General features: G+C 37.8%; 1 protein-coding gene across 1 annotated transcript; it reads left to right on the top strand.

Moving 5' to 3' along the window:
• The first annotated feature begins 2,868 nt into the window (after positions 1-2,868).
• Positions 2,869-25,393, top strand: LOC310725090 (isoaspartyl peptidase/L-asparaginase). Its single transcript, XM_083539710.1, is given in 9 exon segments — positions 2,869-3,055; positions 3,057-3,150; positions 3,153-3,173; positions 4,933-5,075; positions 10,510-10,571; positions 10,573-10,662; positions 15,215-15,333; positions 15,509-15,619; positions 23,659-25,393. Coding segments are annotated over 9 exon segments (849 nt in total). The 5' UTR covers positions 2,869-2,983; the 3' UTR covers positions 23,796-25,393.
• The last annotated feature ends 328 nt before the right edge of the window (positions 25,394-25,721 follow it).

The raw sequence follows: 25,721 nt of genomic DNA, 5'->3' as shown, positions 1-25,721 counted from the left end.
CGCGGCGCTCTCGTGAAGACTCTGTGGCGGCGCGGCGCTCTCGTGAAGACTCTGTGGCGGCGCGGCGCTCTCGTGAAGACTCTGTGGCGGCGCGGCGCTCTCGTGAAGACTCTGTGGCGGGAAAGCACGCTCCTGGAGACACTGTGGCGGCGTGGCACGCCCACGGGAACCTCGGAACCGAGCGGCACGCCTGTAGAAGCTCTGTGACGGCATGGTGTGCTCGCCGACGCTCGGAGATGGTGTGGTGCGTCCACGAGAACCCCGGAACACAGCAGCACGCTGGTAGAGACCCTGAGATGAAGCAGCCCTCTCATCAAAACATTGGGGCTGAGCTGCAGGCTCATGGGAGATCCAGCACGGAGCCGCGTGCTCTTGAGAACCTTGGAATGGAGCACCTTCCTCCTCAAGGGGACTGTAGTGGAGATCCACCACCTCTATCCCCAACTTCCCCAGAAGCAGCCCGCTGAATTCGGCGAGTGAGCCGAATTTGCCCCCTTTGGCGCTCCATAGTGAGCTGGCTTTGGCAAGAACTTCTCCAGACAGGAGGGAAATACAGAGGGCAATCTTGGCTCGTTCGGAAGGAAACCGGGAACTGTTAACAGCCACATACTCGCCGATGCCTTGCAGAAATCCGCCCAATTCGTCTTTTTTCCCAGAGTAACGAGCCGGTAATCCCCTCGCGCTCTCTGAGGGGCGTGGCGCAGCCGCGCTCTCATGATCCGGCTTCTGTGGATCTGAACCGCGAGAAGCGGCACTGAGCTTCCGGAGGAAATCCGAAGCCGGGTTCAGCTGCCGATCCGTTGCGGTCGGAATCGCGGAATGGCGAATCCGCGTTCGGTATAGGTCGCTCGTTCTGTCAGGCTGCAGACGCGGAAGCCGATATAGTCCGATCATTGTCCTTTTATTTCAACAACCGTACAACACAAAAACACTCATAAGCCGTTGAAAACAACAAACAAAGACATCCGCTCGATACACGTTGTCCGCTATGAGTTCGAATGTCCCAAGCATAATCCATAAAGCCTTCGGCAATGAGTAATCCAAGTCGGAAGTGGAATTCGCATATACAGCCGGTGGTCGAGCAGCCACGCAATTGTCCAGCTTGACAATATAACGACCGACAGCCTGTGACTCAAGAACGTGAGTTTATGTAGTCTGATCTTTCATGAGCCACAGCTGTCGGTAATCTTGGGAAGCAGCGTGACTGCTATCGAGGGGGGCGTGGCAGGGTGGATCCCTGACAGCTACAAAGGGGGGCGTGGCAGGGTGAATCCCTGACACCAGGTGAAAAAGAAATATACTTAAGTTGTAATTTTTTGGATTCACTTATTATATTTTTTATTATACTATACTAAGTGCATATTAAATGTGTTATTTTGGAACAACTTCAAGTATATTAAATGATAATTAAGCTATGATTAAGATAAATTTAAAGATAATTGCAATATATTTTAATATACTTAGTTGTGTTAAAATGGAACAACTTTATGTATATTTAGTGTAATTTAAGTGTACTTTTTAAAATTATATTTATAATATATTTTAATTCTATACTTGAAGTACAGTTGGAATATACTTTAAAGCTTCAAATTAATGTGTTCCCAGTATATTTACATCATAACTAGGATTGTATTAACAGATTTGATAAATCATTCAGAATTATATTATTATATTTTTATTGTATAAAATAAATACAGTGCAATATACACCTTTAGTACAAAAAAACATTCAAAATTCTATCAAATGCACACAGTCTTAGAAAACTCAAAAACTTTAATTTACTAATACTACTAATTTACTAATCTTCTGCACAAACAGCTAAAATGTACTAAAAAACCAAGTGCAGAAGCAAAGTGCATTTTCAAAAAACAAGCAAATAACAAAAACACAAAAAAGCAAAAACAGTGGTAGAACGGACACTATTTAAAACAAACATAAATCAACCATATCCTCCCGGTGCAGGGCCACTTTTCTTTGAACAGGCCTCTGTTACATTTTCTGTGAATGAGGGCTTGCACCTCAGACAGTGTGGTACTTGGAAATTCTTTTATTACAGTGTCTGTGAAAAGATAAAAAGAAACTTTTTAAAACAAAAGCAAAGTTTACTCATTTTTCAAGACGATAAAGAAAATGTTCTACATTGCACACATTTTTAAATCTTAATTCTAACATGATTAGACATGAAATATAAAATATTCATGTAAATATAGAATAGGAGTTTATATATAATTTTTTTTAAATAGCAAAAACATTAAGTCTTGCTGAACCATTATGAGGTCTACACAGAAACCTGCTCATGTTTTATAACTAATAATAACTAATAACATGCCTAGTATTTATTCAAGAAGTTAAAGAAAAAGTATAAAATGCATGAATGTTGCATTAAAAAAAACATTGATATTCATGAAAAATTCATCACTTTCATTGATTTCACTGCAAACATCGTCTTGACAGTCAGCTTGCATAAAATGCATAAAAATTACAATTACCACAGTTGAACTTTATGGAAATGAATATCAAAATTATTTTGGGAACAGTGGCGCTATAAACACAATATGACAGGTTTAAAACTTCGGCCAGATGAGAGCAGGTTAAACTTAAAAATATAACAAACGTTAATTTTTTATAATCAGTGATTTCCACATTGACTGTGATGAAATATACATAAATATTTATTATGCCAAGAGAGACTATAATTCTGATTATAAATAAAGAGGTGGGAATAGAGAAAGCACTGGGAAGGGGCAAATAGAACAGGCCCTCATAATAATGGATCAGGCATAAACATGACAGCGAAGCTGACAACCAACTTCCTGTAAACAATCCGTTCCACTGAGTTGAGCTGCAAGAATTCTGTCAGTGCTCGTCTGAATAATAGGCCATGTTACATGGCACATTGCAGTCCAAGGGCAATGCATAGGAAACTAATTTCTCTTCTCCTCTGACAGTGTGGGCTGTTTGTTTGTTTATCTGCTGAAACGTGATGATGAAGCCTGTGTTGGTGGTGCATGGCGGCGCGTGGGCCATCCCCGACATGTTGGCTGAGGCATCCGTGGTGTGGACTGAAAGCTGCTGCTCGGGCAGGGAATGACATTCTAAAATGCAGGGGGTGTGCACTGGATGCTGTTGAAGTGGCCGTGAAAGTGATGGAGGCAATCCAGTCTTTGATGCAGGTCAGTAATATTATTTCAGTGCTAACAGGATGTTTAATGAATTTAAACACCATCAAAATGTGTCTTTTCCTACTCTCAGTCATCAGCAGTACACAGAATGCTTACGGATATAAATACACAAATGCCTTTGATATGAGTAGGTCCTCCTGTGTTTTAGGTATTGAAACACTGTGTTTCAGGAAGTGAAACCCTGGTTTTTAAAGCAAAAAAATAGGAATTTCAATGTTTTATTCACAGGTCAAAATGTCCTAACATAATTTGTGGTATAAATAAATATTTTATACAAATAATTTTGTATTTCCTAAAAGCTGCTGACAAAGAATGGGGTCAAACAATACATTTAAACATGTTTCAACTAACACCATTTTTCTGTTTGCTTGATTTTGGATTTACCACCTGAAGAGTAACCTGTAAAACTAGGCTGTACACTATTCTGTCTTCCTTTAAAACTGGAAATTGGACCGTGTTTCACTACTAATTTGCTGTTAATGATTATCCTGAGAGTAGAAAGAGAGGTCCTCGAGTATTCATCAGATTACAGTGAGCCAGCAGGGAGCAAATAAGACACTTCATTAACGCAACCTGTCTGTCAGGATCTATCTCATTTGCGACTAAGAACTGCCACTACAGGTGAAATGGCAGAACCTCATCATAGCAGAGACGCAAAATCAGCACTTCACAAGGGGATCGGTTAATACACTGGAGTAGCACACTCTGCTCCAGTGAATAAAATGCTGATCAATAGATGACTAATGTAGTGATCTGATAATTAGAGAGAAGACACACATATAGTAAGGTGTGAATAGGTGGGGTGCACTTATGTCCCAAGGAAACCTGGCTTTTTAAAGCATGGTGAATGCACATATGATGCAGTTTAAAGACTTGTTTTGTTCGGAAAAATAAAATAAAATTATATTTCCGAAATAATGTTGGGAAAAAAATCATTTAAACAACATTTTTGGTATGCCTTGTTTAAGAAAATTGTATGAAGTCAGACTAAACAGACGAATATTTTAAATGTATATATCAAACCCTAGAGGTACTGTAGAGTTGTGGTCTCACTTCTCTGGTTTTCAATCTAGTCCCATTCTCAACCTAATACTTGATAATCTCCTAGATGTTTGGCTATGATGATTATTAGGCATATGTCATGGAAGAAAAGAACCTGAGGTGTTTGGATACAGATCACACCAGAAGAAAACCTAGTTTTTCTGGAAAACAGTGTAATATCTGTTACATACTATTTCCTGAGAGTTTAATTTAATTAATTATAACAGTTGCATCAGTGCAGTGCAAATCATTTAGTTAAACTAGAACCTAGAACATTTTAATTAGTTTTGCTTCTAGGCTTCTTTCAGATGGAAACATTGGGAGCTAAAGTGTGTCAAAGCATACACCTTTTCACCCTATACTTCTGTGCACAGCTCTGGAATTGGGGTCTATCAGTATATAAGTCAAAACCTCCTCTGAGAGTTTGCTCAGATTATAGTAGTTACCCTCATCTCTCCCAACAGGCTTAAATTGCCTGAGTACATCCCACTTAAACACTGAGAGGGTAAGGAAGTCCAAGCCTAAAGGTTGGGGACTTAATTTCTCCTCCTCTCTTCCCACCAAGAGAAAGTGCATAGCCAGAGGTAGAACTGAGATTAAGCCTGCTGAAAACACAGGTGTGCTTGTGTGGGGCGGTGAAGTGAGCAGTCGTTCTCCTCTGAGTGATGGTGTAACAGACTCGAGGGGCAGTGTTGCTGTCTTGTTGTAGGTCATGGCGCTGTTCTGAATACCGATGGAGAAGTGGATCTGGATGCCATCATCATGGAGGGAAAATCATTGAGTGCTGGGGCTGTTTCTTTAGTTAGAAACATTGCTAACCATGTTAGCCTGGCCCGTGCTGTGATGAAAAAGGTGCAGTTTTTACTATTTATTTATTTGTTGTTGTCTTTTTATTATATATTATATTTATTTATTAATATATTATTTTAATAAATTAGCAATCAAAAGGAAGCAATTAAAATGTTATTTTGTTCTTTGTGCTCACATTCAATTGGCTGTTATCCTGCACTGACCTGCAGAGCCATAATTAAAAATAAAGATCTGCACTTTGGTCAATCACGTCAAAGAATATCTTGCCAAATGAAAAACTGCCTAATATAAAAAAAAATATATAAAAAAATTTTGATAATGAAATTGACAAATAAAAAAATACTTAAAAGAAAAACATCATACAACTTTCTCTACAGAAATACACAACAATCAGCAGCTATTAAATAGTGCTGCCTGAAATGCAAATCCCAGGTTTATTTTAATGTACTTGTTTTTATAGAGATATTTTGTATATTGGTTACATTATGGCAGGCATTTAGAATCTATGCTTACTGTTCGCTTTATTGGGAACCTATACACTTGAGAATTTATGCAGATTTCTATCAACCAATAATGTGACAGTAGCACAATGAATAAAATCACACAGATACAGGTAAAGAAGTTCAGTTGATGTTTTGTTCAGACATCAAAATAAAGGGTGATCCTTGTACTTTTTATGCATAAATGTTGGTGCCAGGAGGGCTGGTCACCTGGGAATTTCACACAGAACAGGCTTGAGTTTATAGAAAATGGTGTGGTAAACAAAAAACATTTTATAAGCAGAGGGTCTACAAACTGAAATGCTGTGTTTCTGAGAGCGATCAGATGAGGGGAATAGACTGAATTTGAGCCATCAGGAAGTCTACAGTAACTCGTTACAGTTGTTCTGCTCACTGCGACTGTACTTACTGTAAAGCTCAAAACCAGCCTGTTGATCTCTCAGAATGCACACATCAAACCTTTTTATTCTTTCCATGAACAGGTGACTATTTGATGTTATTAGAAGGAGTCTTCAGTGTTGGTGCTTTAAAATTTCCAATTGGGGCAGGGTATAGGTTTTTCTTATTTAACAAGATATTTGTATAGCTGCTTTTAATAACAGGAACTTACAGCTTTGGCCATTTCACAGATTTGTTGTGAATCTTAATGATTAAAGTTTATGGCATGTTGTGATTTGATATAACATTGAAATACTTCATTATGAAATAGAGTCTGTATCATATCATCACATTGTTGAGAATTTTTCTCTAACACCACTCCTGCTTGTGTTTTATAGCTTACATGAATCATATGAAATAACTTTGTTTATATTCAAGTTGTTCTTTCTTGCCAATATGTTTTTGTGCAACGCTTCACTTCACCCACCATCACTCTAAGACCTCTGTTGGACACCATATGTTTATCCTGATTTGCCAGCTGAAGCTAAACTTCGAAAATGGAAAATGATAAGAAGCAGCACTGTAGTGCTGCCCTCAACAGCTACGTAGAATGTAAATCACACATACAAAGCAAAATTCTGTCCAGCTTTTTCAAGTCTTTGGAGCAGATTATATTGGTTGAAAATACATTAATGTTTTTTTTTCTTTTATATTCCCAAAAAAATTCTAAGGCATTTTTTTTTTTTTTTTTTTTACATTTCACTTTGACTCCTTAAGACATGGCATTTTCTTCTGCAGCTTTGAGATGATGAAGTCAAAGGGAGGTCAGTGCTTGGCTGATTTTCAGATTGATTTCAATCAGCACTCTTTGTAATGCTGAAAATGGGAAGTCTTATAATGCGAATTTGGCTCGCACACAGAGCACAAAGGCTTGACTGATCAAGTGCACAGCTTTTTTCTTTTTTTTTTCCATACTGCAGCTTTGTAAGAGAAATGTGTCTTAATGGCAAGCATATTGTATAACTCCTACTACCTTTCTGGAATAATCATTTACTACCAGTGAAAATTTTTATGGTTGAAAAAAGAGAGATTCATTATGTTATCATGAAGCACAGAAAAATTATTTATTTATGCTATGTCATTTTAAGGTAAAATCATCAGGCAGACATTTGGCACCAAATTTAGTTGAGCAATATTACAGTAGATTATGCTTTCAGAGTGTAGAGACCAAATTTATTACACTTTTCTATGTGTGAATTGTTAGCTTTTTTTTTTCATTGTAACCTCTTTTTATGCTGCATACGATTATGCTTTTGAAATATTCGCCAATAGGACAAAATAAACAGCCTCTATTAACTTGCTTTCACACCTCTGATACACAAATTTCACCTTTCATTGTAGCAGACATGAGCGAAACAAGAAGCCGCTCTTACAAGAGAATTGATTAGACGCAGTACCTGTGTTGACTCCCCCGAAAGACCTTGGCCTTACCAGGGTTTGGCGGCACTGTTTAATAAGCCAAATTAAAAATTCATCAGTCTGTGATCAATGCAGCGAATGAGCTTCACTGAGCTCATGCTTTTGCCTGTGATCTGCACTGCACTACACATGACAGAGAAAAATGACATTAATAAACACTTTAATATTTAAGAAGTTTCCCAAGCTGGAACGATCTTGTGTCTTGGTTTTATTTAAAACAGAAAGATAAAAAATAAAGTAGTATTGTGCCACATTTGCTCATTTTGTCATGTGTTTAAGACAGTATTACCACCAATTTAGAGACAAATAGACAGTAAAAATTTATAGTTCAAATTTTGGTTTAATTCTTTACTTTATATTATCCTTTGCCTTTTTACAGAAATATACTATTCCTTTAATAGGGTATATTATTGTTTCTTAAGTTATTTTTGATGAGTGACTTTAAAGAGCAGTGCAACAGACAGAGAGAGTAATAATTAATAAACAAGCTTCAGTTAGTTCAGAATGCGGCAGCCAGAATTCTCACAAGGTCAAAAAAATATGACCACATAACCCCGATCTTATCGTCCCTACATTGGCTTCCGGTTAAGTTTCGAATAGACTTCAAACTACTGCTACTCACTTATAAAGCACTAAATGGTTTGGCTCCCATGTATCTCTCCAGTCTTTTAACACGCTACAATCCGTCACGCTCCCTGAGATCTCAAAACTCTGGGCTTCTAGTAGTTCCTAGAATAGCAAAGTCCACTAAAGGCGGTAGAGCATTTTTACATTTAGCTCCTAAACTCTGGAATAGTCTTCCTGACAGTGTTCGGGGCTCAGATACACTCACCCAGTTTAAGTGCAGATTAAAGTAGTAGATGCCAAACTCGCAAACATCCTGAACCATCTAGAGTGCAGTTTTCACTATTTATTTATTTGTTGTTGTCTTTTTTTTTTATTATTATTTTAATAAATTAGCAATCAAAAGGAAGCAATTAAAATTTTATTTTGTTCTTTGTGCTCACATTGAATTGGCTGTTATCCTGCACTGACCTGCAGAGCCATAATTAAAAATAAATATCTGCACTTTAGTCAATCACGTCAAAGAATATCTTGCCAAATGGAAAAACTGCCTAATATAAAAAAATATATAAAAAAAATTTGATAATGAAATTGACAAATAAAAAAATACTTAAAAGAAAAAAATCATACAACTTTCTCTACAGAAATACACAACAATCAGCAGCTATTAAATAGTGCTGCCTGAAATGCAAATCCCAGGTTTATTTTAATGTACTTGTTTTTATAGAGATATTTTGTATATTGGTTACATTATGGCAGGCATTTAGAATCTATGCTTACTGTTCGCTTTATTGGGAACCTATACACTTGAGAATTTATGCAGATTTCTATCAACCAATAATGTGACAGTAGCACAATGAATAAAATCACACAGATACAGGTAAAGAAGTTCAGTTGATGTTTTGTTCAGACATCAAAATAAAGGGTGATCCTTGTACTTTTAATGCATAAATGTTGGTGCCAGTTTAACTGACAACATCCAGCTCCAGTCACGTCCCACCTCATGAAGATTATGGACTTTAAAGTAGTAGATGCCAAACTCGCAAACATCCTGAACCATCTAGAGACGTACCAGTGCCAATTGGATCCCACTGCATGTGTGGAGTTTGACATTGGACTTGAAGTGTTTAAAGGCTCTGGCATGGAGAAGCTGATGCTGGATCTGTGATGATCACAAATGTTGAGCTCAGTAGCTCCTACTTTTATACCAAAGACTGTTGAAAGAACATTTACTTATAATCTTATACTCCAGTGCTCATGTTAGTTCTCACTCTCCAGTGTTCCGTATTGTTGAAAGATTTATGATCAAACTCTTGATGTCACCCAAATGAGGATGGGTTCCCCTTTTGAGTCTGGTTCCTCTCAAGGTTTCTTCCTCATTACATCTAAGGGAGTTTTTCCTTGCCACAGTCGCCATGGCTGCTCATCAGGGATAAATGCACACCATTCACCTTGACTGTTGATTTCTGTAAAGCTGCTTTAAGACAATGTCTGTTGTGAAAAGCGCTATACAAATAAACTTGACTTGACAAACTTGAGAGAGTAAAACAAGGTTCAAATGTCAGAGACAAGACAGACACAAAGACAGTGGACAAGGTGTTTTTTTTCTTGTGCCAAACAACATATAAAAAAAAGCAGCTTTATTTTTTTCTCAATTTCTTTTGGCCCACAAGAGTTGCAAATTCATGGCTTAAAGGTCACCTAGATAAAGATAGAGTGAAAATAACGTTGAACAGATGTGTATGTACTGATTGTCTTTCACATCTCATGTCCATCCCTTTTCAGTGAATTTACCTTTTCTGCAATGTAATGAGAAAGATTTTAAAGTGTGTCTGGATTGGTGAAGCAAGGAGTCAAAACTCTTAAATAGAATTAACTGTACCACTTCTGAAATACAATGAAATATTTCTGATTTTCTGTATTTGATGTGTACGCCAGTGTTACTACAAGCTTATCAGTGATGCTCACACAGCCTGTGTTACTGCAGTGGGAATCATTTCAACATACAGGCCAACTTTAATGATAATGTTTGAATTTCTGTAACGTGATGGCTGAATTTATCGAAGTTATTCATTAATTATCTTCAGCAATCATTTTGCCCTCATTAGTGCTGTAGTTGATCATATTAGACATGAAGTACAGTATGAATACACTTGGATGTTGTCAGTTAAACCAGGGTCAGGTTAGGTTGAAACCTGGACATGTTAGGTTGAAAAGTTGCATTAATGTGTCATTTATGTAATGTACCATAAATTGTAGTATACAGTGCTTAAGGTGTTTGGGCATGGTTAATTCCACATCTAAAGATGTGGAGATGATTTTTACAACAGAGTCTATCACTTCGAAGCAATAACTACAAAAAACTGTAGCTCTAAGACAAACATTTCATAATTAATTTAAATTCAGTAAGTTGCGTAATGCAGTCCTATTAAAAGCAGCATGTTGGCACAGTTAATTGTATTAGTTGAATGTAATAATATGCCTTATCACTTTTGCTTGCAAAATAATTAACAGCAAGCATGTCTTTTCTTGTTTTTCTATTTTGGGTTCTCCAGACCGAGCATATCATGTTGACAGGTCGAGGATCGAATCTGTTTGTAGAGAGCATCAGTGTTCCTACAGGCTTTGGTGACTGAGGAGGAGAGGAAAGAGTGGCAGCACAACAAGAAGTACACTGTCGGTGTCAGAGAGCTTTTTAACTCACAGTGGTAAGTAGCTCTCTGTTTGAGAGCTTGTTTGTGAGTAAGCCAAGTATCGAGGGTAGAGTTAATCCCATTTCATTTCAGTGAAAACAAAGAAGTAAATTAAAGCAATTTGTCAAAAATACATCACAAAATGTATCTGTGTGGGTTATATTATATATGGTGAATTGAAAGCTGGTGCTGTAACAAAACAAATAATTCTATATTAGAAGAATAATGGCTGCAAAGTTGCAGAAAAAGTTTTTTTAGATTTTTAGATATAAAATTTAAAGGGATGTCAATGCTGGCTGTTGTTAGGCACACTATTTTTGTGATTATAGTGATGGACATCTTATGATGTTTTTTTGTTTTTTTATGTTTGGGCAGATGTTTTTGGGGGGGAAAAAGTCTTGTCTTCTGTATCTTTTCTTTCAGATTTCTTCCTCTAGGCATTTAAATAGTAAGTTGATTTTTTTTTAACTGCTGCTCTCTAGTTTAATGTTTGTATCCATTTCCATGTTTTTAGGAGCTTATATTCAGCATATAGGAAAGGTTATCCTACTGGCAAGTACATTTATTAAACAAAGTACCTAATATAACTCTAATCTTGGGTTTATTTAAGATGTGAAAGTATCTATGTGTCTTGCTCACATTTAAGAATTATTTGATTATTTTTCCTGTCATTATTCCTCAGTATGGTTTTATTTGTGATTAGGTCTGTAGTTCAACTGTGAATGGCGATACAATAGCTGCTACAATAGCAATTTATTATTGTTAGTAATATATATATATATATATATATATATATATATATATATATATATATATATATATATATATATATATATATATATATATAAATATATGATTAGAGTGATTAAAGAAACACAAAACACAACAGAATGAAAACATAAAAAAATGACTTTTATAAATGAAGCGAAACAGTGATTCTGGTCCCTGCTGCATTCCATAAATCACACCTGACACCCAGCACATCTTATCATGATAAGAGTGAGGAATTTATATCTGGGACTGTAACAATGATGTGTATTATAATAATTGAAGCTGATTGGAAAGAAATTCAATATAAAGTGACTTAAATTGTTTCCACCAGCTTCCAGAACAGTTTAACTGTGTACTGACACAGATTCTAGGATCTGCTAGCTAAACTCAATTTTCCCAAAATACATAAGAATTGATGTTTCAAAAATAATGATAAGGATGATTATGATGAAGAAACTATCAAATCATTCACCAAGAACTTTAAAACAAAGAGTACTGTTTTAAAATTCTTCTTCTTTTTCTTTCAAACATTCATGAAACACAAAATCAGAGCAGGACATTTGACCAGAACATGAGGGTTAAGGCAATGCATCTAGATCAGGGTAGCACTGTTCCTGTCACCTCTGCTTCCCGAGGAGGTGAGGTAGAGGAGGCTCAGTCGTGGTGGAGTGTAACCTCAGACCCTCTGGGAGCCAGTAAAAATAGTGCCGAGAGGGTGTTAAGTGACAGCTGGCTGAGCTACAACCTTTCATCCCTCCCTACCGCACCTCTATTATTGATGACCTCCCTGCGCTCAGCCACACTGCTGTCACTGGGCTCTTTAATACACAGCCCTTGGAACACAATTATCCTGCACCGTCGTTTAGGGTGATTATGCAGCAACCTTCTGCCCATACCGCCTGACCCTGCTCATATATTACACCAGGCCCAGTGCGATGGCACATAGAGCAGATTTTAATGCAGTTATCATGTTTTGTTGTTCTGGATCATAGTGTAATCATAGTGTATTATTATTAATGCATATGCACATGTCTTATATTTAAAAGTGTAAAAATGTATGATTCTGTAACGGTGTACTTAAATAAGAAATTAAACGTAATGTAATGTTTTATAATAGTAAATGAGGGAGTGAACTTATAGTTTAGAATTTATTATTGATTGTTTTATTGTTTTTTTTTTATAATATTTAAATTTAATGTTGTGTAACATTTGAAGTAAATTATATTTTACTTTCAGTTACAATTATAGCAGCTATAACAGTTCCCTTACCAGCTCATAATTTTCCTATCCGTTTTAAAAGTAGATTTTAAAAACACACCTTTAAACCATAGCTTTCCAGGGGCAAAATAGATACTGACTATTTCAATGCGCTGACAACTGAGACTCTCATCACAGAATATTTTTTATTAGTTTATTTCTAGCCTTATATTATTAAGACCACACAAGTTTCTGTGAATAAGCAGTTACTGCAGAAATGATACTGAGCAAATGAAACTAAACCTTAATATGTTAAATTACAACTGCAATCATTGTAAAAGCCTATTCAAGAAAATGAATCAATACCGTCTGACAGATTAGATCAATCAACAGTGTTATGGTGCAACTGTTATTATACCTTATGTTCTTACCATTATTGCTGTATTAAAATAATAGCTTAGTTTACAGACATCAGTCACTGATATAATAATGTATAAATGTGCATGTGGTATGTCATGTATGTGTAAAATCTTAGCTACAGGTATTACTCCAATGCACTGCGTAAGAAACTGAGCAGGACAGCTTTCAAATGACCTGTTTCATGCCCTATTAATACTGTTTATTAAACTGTTTGAAAAGATTGACTACCTATTTTTATAATTCTATACGGTTTGAAATACAGGCTTTACACAGTCTTTAAATACAGCATTACACAGCTCTTAAATGCTGTTTTCCCCAAAGCTGCTAAGCCTGATCCAGCTTTTGCTGGCGATTTTAAAGGAGTAATCTAGTTCTTGTCAAAATTGATTGATGCCTCAGGATTCTGTGCCAGATGAATCTGACAAATATGCTTCATAAGAAAACTGTTTGCTTCCTGGTTTTTTTTGCCACTTTTGGATTTTGGATGTTACAGCTGTCAGTGGAGCTGGATCACTTGTCCTTATTGACGATTGTAAATAGGATGAGTTTAAAATGTACAGACACGACTTGACTGTTCAGGTTCAACCACATGGCTCAAAATGTGGTTGATTGTGTTTCACCTTGTAGCCAGGGCCGCTGGAAGTAATTTTGAACAGGGGGTGCTGTGAATTTTATTTATTTATTTATTTATTTATTTATTTTTTGACAAAAAAACCTATGAGCCTATGGGCCTATTTAGAATACATTTTAAAAAATAACATAGGGCTGTGACGATGGCACTTTTTTTTTTTACCACCGCGGTGGTAATGGACCAAATACCAGCGGTGTTGCGGTGGTTGGGGGGTTGTTTTGAAATAATAATAAAAAAAAACAAAAGAACAGTTTTATATTTCCACACAAAGACGCGTTATAGCCTACCGCTCTGCGCTTTGAGAGGGATGTGGAACACGAGCAGGAAAGAGACCACCGATCTCTTTTTCTGATATCTTCATGTTGTTGTAAAAGGTACGAAGAGCTAATTTTATCTTCCACAAGGGCAAGGCATTTAGGCTATGTTTGCGCGCTGCCAGAGAAAGCCAAACTAAAATCACCCGCGCGTGTGAAACGCGCTTTACAAATGAACTTGAAAAATCAATATCATTAAAATAATCAAAATAATTAAATTAAAATCCAAAATACACTTAATAGCCTACGTGTGTCAAAATCATTTCCTAAAATATCCATAAGGAATTTATAAATTGTGCAAAATATTTTTAATAGGCCTTTAATATTTTTAAATCTCTCCCTCGCCTATAGGGGGTGCTGCAGCCCCCCAGCACTCCCACTTCCTGCGGCCATGCTTGTAGCTGAACAATGAATTGGAGCTGGAGAATCTGCTTTGTACTGCCAAAAACAATTGAAACGATGAATGTGATTTTGATTTGCACTGTGATCTGGCACAACTGGGATATGGGATTTTAACCATATTAATTCTCTGTCCTTCCTATAAGTATGAGTCTTGCAGAAGTTCTTATGAGTCTTGAAGTATTGAAGGTAATTGGGAAAGTATTTAAAAAATGTCAATAATTCCTACACTATTGCTGTATTGCTGACCTACAACTGGATTCTTCTTTTTCTTCTCCTTGTCCAGCAGATGTTCATTTTGTGTCCTGTCTACCACTTTTGTGACTGTAAATATTACACTTGTAATCTGCTACGTTTAGATGGTGCATATAATATTCATTATGGTAGATCAATAGATTTTAACTTTAACATTCTAAAGAAGCCACAGAAGGATTAGAAATCTCTTTAGGCCAAACTAAAAAAAAAATTTATAATTTTCAGACATTTTTGAGCATGTTATTTGAGTGAGATTCCATCCATTCACACCCTTCATTCTATATCTTTACCAATATCAGAGTGTGCTCTCTTGGGCTACACCTTTCAAAATAAGAGATGATGTCCAAAGTTTTCTTCACACTTTGGAAAGTAAATCTTTTCTCACCCTGCTCTAGATATTGATAGACAATCCTTGGCAGGATATGGGGATATGTTGAAGAAATTCAAAGAAGATGATTTGAGATAAAGATATAAATAATTCAATCTATTGCACAAGGTGCACTTGTTTTAAATGACATGACACTGTATAATTTAATAATTGAAAAAAGTATATATATTTCAGACTTGTCTAATTTCACAGTGGCTATGACATAGTTGGAGCAGTGGCTCTGTGTGTATTTGGGAATGTTGCCTGTGCAACTTCGACTGGAGAAATCCAGAACAAAATGGTGGAAAGAGTTAGAGATTCTCCTTTCATTGGTGAGCTGCTTGACCTTGCAATTTATATTTACTTTGTACTTTATGATTGCATTTGTGTGATACATGCTTTATCATGAAGTCAAGTTAATTATGCATAGGTATTTTGTGTGTGTGTGTGTGTGTGTGTGTGTGTGTGTGTGTGTGTGTGTGTGTGTGTGTGTGTGTCGGAGATAAGACTCAGGTGGATATACAGACAATAGAAGTGGTGCTGTGTCCTGCACTGGCCATGGCGAATCTATTCTGAAAGTCACCTTGGCCAGGCTAATCCTCTTTCACATGGAACAAGGTACTGATTGATCATTTTCTTTCCCTGTTGGATCTTTGAATCTCCAGTTTGCAGCTCATCTAATCCCTAAAACTGATGTTCAATGTGAATCCAAGGTTTATCTAGCTAGCACATTTAGGCATTAGACTGATTGACAGAAAGTGAATATAACACGTTGGGACAAATGAAAGGAAACACCTGACACGAGTCAGAAGCTAAATCAATTCCGTGAGTGTCATGGAACTCGATCTGGTGTGCAGATAGAAGAGGTGATAAATCACTGGACACAATACTCCCCAGGTAGCCAGCCTAGATAAATGTCTTTGTATCTGGGGCCTCACATATAGTTGGATCATAAGAATATAAAATATTGCATATGCCAGGTTTCATGCATTTTTTGAAGGTATAAAAATAAAATTGGCATGGATGGTAGAATACAAACTTTTATTCTTCTTAAATCTTGAGATAGCTAATTTGCTGTTAAATATTAGAGCAGAAAAATCTTATTATAATTATTTTATTATCTTATGCCTGTTATGACTGGTTTCATTGTGTAGAAAATCTAGAAATTCTGCTGCTGAAAAACTGCAGAACTGAAAAACTGTTAATTAAAAAATGTCAAGCACTCAGATGTGTGCAGTTACATTCAAATCGAATGACAATTAGCACTATTAATATAGCAAATGGTGAAATTAAAAGATCAGGTGATTTATTGAAGCATGAAGATGACTGTCTTATGTGCTGATTAAGAACCCCCTAGAGCTATGTTGAATCAAACTGGCTTTACTGATCATGACTACACTGAAGTTCTCAGCTGTGGGATGGTTTAAAAACATCCTACTGCAGTGGGAAAAAAGTCCATTGTAGTGAGTTTCAATAAGACTGAGCAGTCAGGTGTATCCAAGACATGTAAGATTTAATAATTAGATTTTATTAACCCTATGCCTAAAGTAATAAAGGTTTTTTGAAAGTGAATTTGCCAGTTATAACAAAAAGCTATTTTAATAAGTGAGTATGCAAATACTGTGTCAAGCTCAATTTCATTTTTATGTTGTACTAAATAGAAAGTGGCCTGGCTTCACCCCTTTGATTAAAAAAAAAAAAAAAAAAAAAGTGTTGGCATTAGACATCAAGTAAGGTTTGTAAAATGGCTGGCTCAGTAGAAAGACTGACATGTTATGTAAGGCTTACATGATTTTAAATTTACTGGAAGACCCAGTATTTGCAAAGCAGCAATAGCATCACTTCTCTTCCACATTAAGGCCAGTATTAAACAAAATAAAGTTTTCTTAAACACAAGCACTGCAATACCATGAAAGTTTATCTAATAGCTCTTAGTGACTAACAGCCAGGTAGATTTTATAACAGTTCTCAGAACAGCCCACGATTTGAATAATAATTGTTTGCTATATTTTATTGTCAAAATTCTCTGTTCTGGCACCGAGGTGGTGGAATGAACTTCCCCTAGATGTCCGTACAGCAGAGTCCCTGATTATCTTTAAGCGACGACTGAAGACCTACCTCTTCCTGAAATACCTAAATTAGCACTTTCCAAGTTTGTAGAATTCGAGTTATATTTATATTGAGTTTGTAATCTTGCGTACCAGTGTAGATTTATTTATTACTAAAGATTAAAAGCACTTTTGTACGTCGCTCTGGATAAGGGCGTCTGCTAAATGCCGCAAATGTAAATGTAATGTAAATGTATCGACTATTGTAACTGAAACAGCAAATATGGGGGTTTAATTGTACAATTTTTTTGATTATGCTGAATTTGATCATTGAATATTTTATGCATGGTTACCCACTCATGCTTTGCCTTAGTAGTAAGTGCAGTACAGCAGTCTCATGACCTATTCCCAGTCTAAGTCACCGGATGGCTTTTCAGCCCGGACAGTCAGTAAGGAGAGAACTGAAGTATGTTGCATTGTGTAGCCTGTATAGTGCAGCACTATAAAAATGTGCCTTGCATTAAAGTGGCTCACCTCAGCCACCATTAGTGAGGATCTTGATTCTGGACAAACAAATATAGCTTACATATTAAAGTAGTTAACTTTTTTGTATGCAATCAAAAAGTAATATAATAAACTAATATAATAATTGTTTTTTTTCTTAAAGTGTTTCAAATGTCTGAGTGCTGATTGGAGAAACCAAAGTATAAAATCACTGGCTTTGTTTAGAATGGAAGGACAGGCCGATTAAGGTTACAGGAAAGTAACAAAACGAGATAACGTGTGTGATTGGATTTTAAAGAAGGACACGGTATAACTGCATTCATAGTCTCTTAGCATTTCAGGCACATAGTGAGAGCATGCCCAATCCCAGCGAATGAGACAGAGGATGTAGTGCATGCTTTATACACTGCCAGCTGAGCTCAATATCTCTTTCCCTTTTCCCACCTGAAGCCGAGTGTCTGACACCAGAGTCCCCCATTTCATTACTGTCTTGAGTGGAAGAAAAGGAACTGCATTACCTAACCTTTGTGCAGACTGCTTTCTGTTTACAATAAGAGATATGCCTTTATTACAATTTAAATTGACCTAGACTGACTTAGATTGAAGGAGCACTGACTCTCGAGGCTCAAAACATTGTAATTGGCACTAAGCTGGTGGACAGAAACTGCCTATATCTTTGAGAGCTTTTACAATTTTTTTTCTTTTTAGCTTTTTTTTTTATTTGAGAGATGTTTTAAAAATTTTCTGCATTCTTTCCATTTCTTTTGTGGGTTTTTTCCAACATTGAATTCAGTATGGGTTTTTTTTTCCCTACCACAATCAATTTTGAAAAATAATTTTAATATGGCCAGACACTTAGATTAACCTAAAATGTATAATTTCATGTAAGATTATTGTGGTAAATCTAGTTCCCTTTCAGGAACATGAGCTAAATCGTGTAAAATCTGGCCAATAGGCAGGTGTGACGTCATTGGTGGGCGACGTCGCACAAACCAGGAAGCTACAAAATGGGAGAGCGATGGGAGCGACATCAGCTTCTGTTGTTCAGGTAAGCACTTTGTGTGTGAATCTGTGCAGCATGGAAAAAAAGCAAACAAACTTTTGCATGTGTGTCCCCCTTGCCCCTGTTTTATTTTATATAAAGCTTTGCGTTGGTTGCTTGTCTGTTCTGTAGCCGTATGGCTATCCGCACTCTCCTCTCCCAGAGATCACTCATCGAGGAAAGTGATCTTCCTTGCGGCTCAGGCCCCGCTCTCACTGAGGCGAAGCAGCGCTGAAGTTCGTGGGGCTCGCAGGCCGACCTAGAAGAAGGCATAGAGAAGGATGAGTCCTGTAATGTAAAAGTTTGGTGGTCCTTTCTTCCGGCGCGTGTGGCAAGTGTGATGCGGAGCTCTGGATCCCTTTCTCCAAGGAGGACTCCTCACAGCCTGTGCTGTTCAAGGAGCTCCTGGAGGTAGTGACACAGGCCATCGCTAAGTTATAGATAGCTTGGCCCTACGAGAAGCGGAAGCAACGCGTTCCCAGCTAGCTGAATAGGCATTTCCTGCATCCCGCGGCACAGCCTCCGCCCCGGGGCCTACCGTTTTTTTCCCGACTTACACACCGAGGTGTCTAGGTCCTGAGAGACACCGTATGCAGCCCGTACCTTTCCCCCGCATTTGCTATACGCAAATATAGTAGGGTTCAGGAAGTGCGGCTATGGGGAGATGTCCAGGGTTGAAGAGATGCTAGCTGGCTATCATCTGGTTCGGCGACTCGGTAGGGGCGGTTGTCGACAGGTTTCAGGAGTCTAAACCGCAGCGGTACCTTCAGCAGTACCTTCCCCACCGCTTTCACGGGGCTGCTCGGTAGGTGCAGCCCAAGCCTGGCACTCACCCCGCACATTTACCAAGTGCATGAATTGGCTCTAGACCCGATACCACATTCTAAACTATATCAACAATTGGTTGGTATTAGCCCGATCAGAGCTTCAGGCAGTCCAGCATCGAGATGTCGTTCTCGCCCACATGAAGAAATTATGGTTAAGACTAAACGCAAAGAAGAGTGTGCTTTCTCCAGTACAAAGAACCACCTTCTTGGGCGTAATGTGGGACTCGACCGTGTTGCGGTCACAAGTGTCTCCTGCCAGGCTCGAAGTCATCCTCACTGCATTCAAGAGAGTAAAAGCAGGCCAGTCACTGCCTGTGAGGCAGTTCCAGAGGCTGCTCGGTCTCATGGCGGCAGCGGGCAGTGTGATCCCACTTGGCCGCCTCCATTTAAGACCACTCCAGTGGTGGCTCAGAGGCAGAGGGTTCTCCCGAAAGGGAAATCCGTTCCGTACTATCAAGGTCTCGAGGTGAGCCCTGCGAGCCTTAGAAGTATGGAGAGAACCTACATTCCTGTCCCAAGACCCCGTCCTTGGAGCTCCTTGTCATCGCTTAATGCTAACGACGGACGCATCGCTCACGGGGTGGGGAGCGGTCATGAGTGGCCGGGGCCTCTAAGGTCGGTGGGACAAGTCACATCTTTTATGGCACATAAACAGCCTGGAGATGATGGCCGTGTTCTTGGCACTGGAATACTTTCACCAAGACCTGAGAGGTCCCCATGTGTTGGTCCTTACAGACAACATATTGGTGGTTTTATACATCAACCGCCAGGGAGGTCTTCAGTCTCGACCCCTGTACAGGCTGGCGCAGCAGATCCATCTATGATCCCGGGGAAAATTCCGCTCATTAAGAGCAGTTTACATCCCGGGTCGGTTGAACTGGAGAGCAGATGCCCTTTCGAGGCAAGGGCAGAGGCTTGGGCAATAGAGGCTCCACCCCGAGGTGGTGGAGCAGATATGGCAGAGATAGTACAAAGCCCAGGTGGATCTGTTTGCGACTTGGGAGACTTTGCACTGTCCCCTCTGGGGCTGGGTGAGAGAGAGAGAGAGAACCGCTGAGGATCCGTTTGTATGCCTTTCCCCCTGTTGTGCTGCTCCCGGGAGTTCTGGGGAGAATCTGCCAGGATGGAGCTCTTCTCCTCCTGGTGGCACCTCGGTGGCCGGGCAGACCATGGTTTGCAGGCCTGCTGTCCCTCCTTGGAAAAGTCCTCCCAGGGGGGATCTCCTCCCACAGGCAGGGGGAACCCTGGTTCACCCCTGCCCAGAGTTATGGAAGCTGTGGCCCCTGAAGGGGGGGAGTTCCTAGCAGCTGGTCTCTCTACTGAGGTAGTAAAGACTATTCTCCATTCCAGAGTTCCTCCACGAGGAGGTTGTATGCCGCTAAATGCGATCTGTTCACCACATGGTGTGAGCCCCCTTCGAGCCCTTCGCCGAGGTGGCCCTTGGGTATTTGTCGGTTAAGACCGCTTTTCTTCCGGCAATCTTCTCCCTTAAGAGGGTCGGGGCCCTACAGGCTCTTTCCGTGGCCCTGTCTCTCCTGGAGTTTGCCCCTGGCATGGCCAGTGCTATTCTGTACCCCAAGCCGGGGTATGTGCCTAAGGTGCCTCCAGCTTCCTCACAACCTGTCATTTTGAAGGCATTCTGCCCTCCTTCTTTCCGAGGCCCTAACCAGGAAAAGCTAAATCGACTGTGTCCAGTACTGGCACAGGACGAGTCGGTGGAGGAAGTCGGAGTAGCTGTTCGTCTGCTATGCCCTTCACAGGAAAGATTTTCCGGCTAATAAGCAGACCTATTGGCCAGATTTTACACGTGATTCAGAGCGTGAACACGGCCAGGCGTTCCCAAAGCGTTTTCGACGCAGCTCTCGTTCCCTTAGGGAACCTAGTGACGTTTTAATTAAACACTCCAGCGGACTAAAAAAATCTAATTCAACAAAAACAAAAACGTTTCTAAAAGGTTTCTAGTAAAAATAATAAAATGAAGTCTGTAGCATTTATATCCAGGGTGTATTCCCTCATCCTCTGTGGTCACTGGATTTGCTCTGGATCCTCCATGACAATAAAGTGCTTAATAAAGTGCTTGCAAAAGATCTATAGGATCAGGAGATTCTATGTTCGTTTGAACAGATTTTTGTATTTAATAAATATACAAAATCTCTAATATGTGTAATCTAGTGCACATTGGTTTAATGGCAAAGGACTACAATTGCCACAAACAGTTTTGCTCTTAAGTTAGTGAGTAGCTCATAATTGTATCAAAATTGGTTTAATGTTTAAGTGATAATACATTTTCTGCCCATACGGTATATTTACTATCCTTGGTTTATTTCAATCTTTCTTCCTCATATTGTCTCAGGGCATTTTTCCATGTCATCTGAGCTTTCTCATAAGTGATACATTTATCCAGTTAAAATGTAGTTGAATTTAAATTTCAAGATGCTAAGTAAACTGTAATTATTCATTTTTAGCTCTAATTTTTCAAGTTTTGCTCTAACATCTTTACATGATGGCAGATGTTTTTTATACTAAACTTTTGCATTCTGTTTGGCATGTGAATTTCACAGAACTTGTATGAAATCCTTCTGGCCAGCACTCCAGCCTGCTGGGTGTTATTATGCTCTTTCTCAGCTTGCTTTTTGCTGCTGTTCTTTTCTTTTTTCTTTTTCTCCCTTTTTTTATTGTGCAGGCAGTGCATTGAAAAATGTCTCCATACAGCCACACCATCTTCAGATTTTGTATGAACATGCCAGACTAACGTATGTGGCATGAGGATCTGACACTGCCATTGCCAATCATTTTAATTGGTGTGTAAGAGGGGAGGGGATCAGACAGACAGCCACGGTTGGTAGAGGATAATGAGGCAGAGTGTGTGTGGAGGGTCAGCAGGCTATTGTTTGCTTGTGATTTCTACAGTAATGACTGTGGAAATGGACAGAGCCGCTTCACTTTTTTTTTACTTGCTGTCTTTGTGTTTATCCTTTTAAATACCGGCCTCCGCATAGCAACAGAGCCACTCCATCTGGCTCTGGGAACCATGATGGCTTACGTTGCCAGGTCTTTCATGTGAAATCGCTGCTTCTTTGATTAGAACACGCATATTCCCTGGTTCCTTGCCATGTTAAGAAATGTGTTTGTGCCCGAGTCAAACCTAGAAGAAACTTTTATGTCAGAACGTCTGCCATTTCTTTTTTCCAGACAGTCCTCTGTGCCACTGCACCTGTAATGAATAAATGCCCTAACTCTGCTACTAGTTTGAGCCTGTGTTATACTGTTCTCTTCCTGAATGATGTTGTGTCCATAGAGTCTGCTAGGTTATGCTGCTTTATCACACAGCAGGACACAAATTGAAAACCTGATACTTTTTTTCTTGCACAGGGAATTGGAACAGTAGTAGTAGAACAAAGTGTGGCCCAGCATTTGGGCTGACATTTTAAATTAAAAATTGATTTTATTTTTGTGAAGCAAAAACATAAGGGTAATAGGGTGAAAAATAACTGTGGATTTCTTTTGACCATGCACTTTGAGTTTAGTGACCATGCAAACAAACAAACAAACGAACAAAAAGAAGGTTCTTTGGAATGTTCTAGCTATGTTGGGGTGAACAGTGAAAAGAAAACATCATCATTATTATTAGTAGTAGTGGTACTAAAAGTAGTAGTATAAGTAGGTATTTGGTATTGGGAAGAATAGCCTTGTCATTTAAAATAAGATATGCATTATGAAATTACAGGGACATACATTATAATGAAAGTTTATTGAAATTTAAGAATAACAATATTCTTACTAATAACAAGCAGCAACAGTAACAAAAGCAATAACTGCTATTACTAAAATATAATAAATAAACAAACAAATAAATAATTGTGACACTAAAATAAAATACTTTTTTTCTATATCAAATACTACTAGTAGCTATAATACAATATAAAGGATAATCATCATCATCATAACCATCATCATCATCATCATCATCATACTAGTAGTAATATGCACTTTGACACTGAATGGATATTGGTTTATTAGTATATTTTCTGTAATTGCATCTATTTTATTTTACTCTCCACCATTCAGTGTCACATACTATCATTGCCATAAATGATGTGATTTTTACATCAAATAAAGGAAACGGTACTGAGATTCATGGTTAGTTTATTTTGCATAATGAAACACCTGCTCATTGCTGAATGTGTTTACTTGAGTGACAATAAATAAGATTGTTTATGTGTGATAGGAAGTCAGCATGTGAAGCAGCTGATTCCTCGCTGCAGTATATGGCTGAGCGTATTCAGGGGGGTGAAGGAGCCATAGTCGTTTTTTCCACCGGAGACTGGAGTGCAATATTCACCACTGAGCGCATGGCCTGGGCTGCCTTCTAGGGCAAAAGTCTCTACCACGGTTTAAACCAGAAAGAAATGTTTGAGGAAAAGTTGAATTGATAATTTAGTTTCGTAATAATAGTTTAATAATAATTTTAGGTGGCAATGACATAGAAGAATAGCATGACATAGTACAACATTTGTCACCCAGCAAAGTTGTACCTTGTCATTTTACAGTCAAAATATACCATATCATCAACAATTCTAATTTCATATTCATACTTAAATTTCATTGCAGCCTATTGTATAGCACCTGAGCCACGTGATTGGATGTTTATTGTTATTTATAAGCTGAAAACTGTTTCAGACCCAACACAAATATATATCACTTTAAATTTACATTCTAAGTTTAATTATTATTTACACACAGTGTAATCGAATTGCTGATGGTGAAACTTAGGTAAATTTTTAACACTGATCACTATAAGGCATATTATATAGATGTGATTCTTTAACCTGTCTGTACGTGACTGGTTTCCCTGATAACGTTCGCCAGATGGCAATCGGAAAAACAGATTGTGAGCAGAGATGAAGCGATGTTTACACTTCAACAACAATCAATTATTTCTACACATACTTCTTGTTTTCATGCAGTTGAATCGCAGATTAATATACAGAAAATTAGCTGAAAATAGTGAGTTATATCTATAATGCTTATACACTGCTGTGTAAGCTGCAAAATGTAAATAAATATCTAATATCTGTAACTGATATCCAGTTAGTAGCGTATAATATTTAGTATGTTGAATTAATATCTTATGTCTGAAAAGTTGTGTGTGGTGTATGCTTTCTTTATACTATACACATAGTTACATAATCAAAAATAAAAAAAAAACTGTCTCATTGATACCGAGCTTATTTCAGCAATGAAACACTTTTAAACTGCCATTGCTTTTTATTTTATTCTTAAATTTTGTAACAGCTTTACATTACCAGATTATGTTCACAACAAAAATACATTTCAAAGCCTAGTAATTTATTGCTGTTCAATGTTCCTCTATTGTGTTTTTACTTAAACCTTTTTTTAGTATTTCTCTCTTCAGGAGCCAGGAATTCATTGATTTCACTTTAAAAAAAATCTACTAGTACAATACAGTCACTCTAAATTACACACTGCTTATGACTTCTGCATTATAAAATCATTATCCCATTACACTATATTCATATTTCATGGTGCTTTACATTCAGCATTTTCTCAGAGCAGTGCAGCTCTTTGTGTTAATCACACTATTGCATTGCATGATTTACTACTTCATTTGCATTTGAATATGATTTCAATACATTATCAATGTCGCTTTGCTTCAGGCTCATTTATATCGAATAAATAATTGAAAGCACCTGTGATGATGATTCAAGATACAATTAGTAACATCATTAAAACGAAGAAGAAGAAGAAGAAGAAAAATGGTTCATAAAGAAATCTGGCACCAAAGGTCTTCCTTAGTAGCTCACATTTTAATAGGCGTATCTTATTGAACTTCAGTTGAAAGGGAATCAAAGTCATTAGCTGCACTGTTTGTTACCGTCCGCCTTTATTGAAAAAAGAATAAAACGGCAGATGAATTTGGATTTTAAATTGTTTTTATTTATATGTGTGTGTGTGTGTGTGTGTGTGTGTGTATGTGTGTGTGTGTGTGTGTGTTTATGTATATATATATATATATATATATATATATATATATATATATATATATATATATATATATATATATATATATATATGTTTTGTTTTTTGTTTTTTTCCTCAATGCAGAATTTTTTTTAATGCTTTGAGATTAAAGTAATTCCATCTCTGCATAAAGAATGTCCACCTAAATGGTGGGTATTCAGGTTAAAGGCTGAAAAGCATGTGCAAAAGTACAGTATATTTAAACACAAAAATTAGGTATTGATTTTACTTCTTGTTTTAAGATGTTATTTGTTCAT

The sequence above is a fragment of the Silurus aristotelis genome (genome assembly GCF_946808225.1).
Source record: "Silurus aristotelis genome assembly, chromosome: 4".
Classification (NCBI taxonomy): Eukaryota; Metazoa; Chordata; class Actinopteri; order Siluriformes; family Siluridae; genus Silurus; species Silurus aristotelis.
Note: the sequence above shows the minus strand (reverse complement) of the source record. Positions and strands in the feature narration are given on the sequence as shown.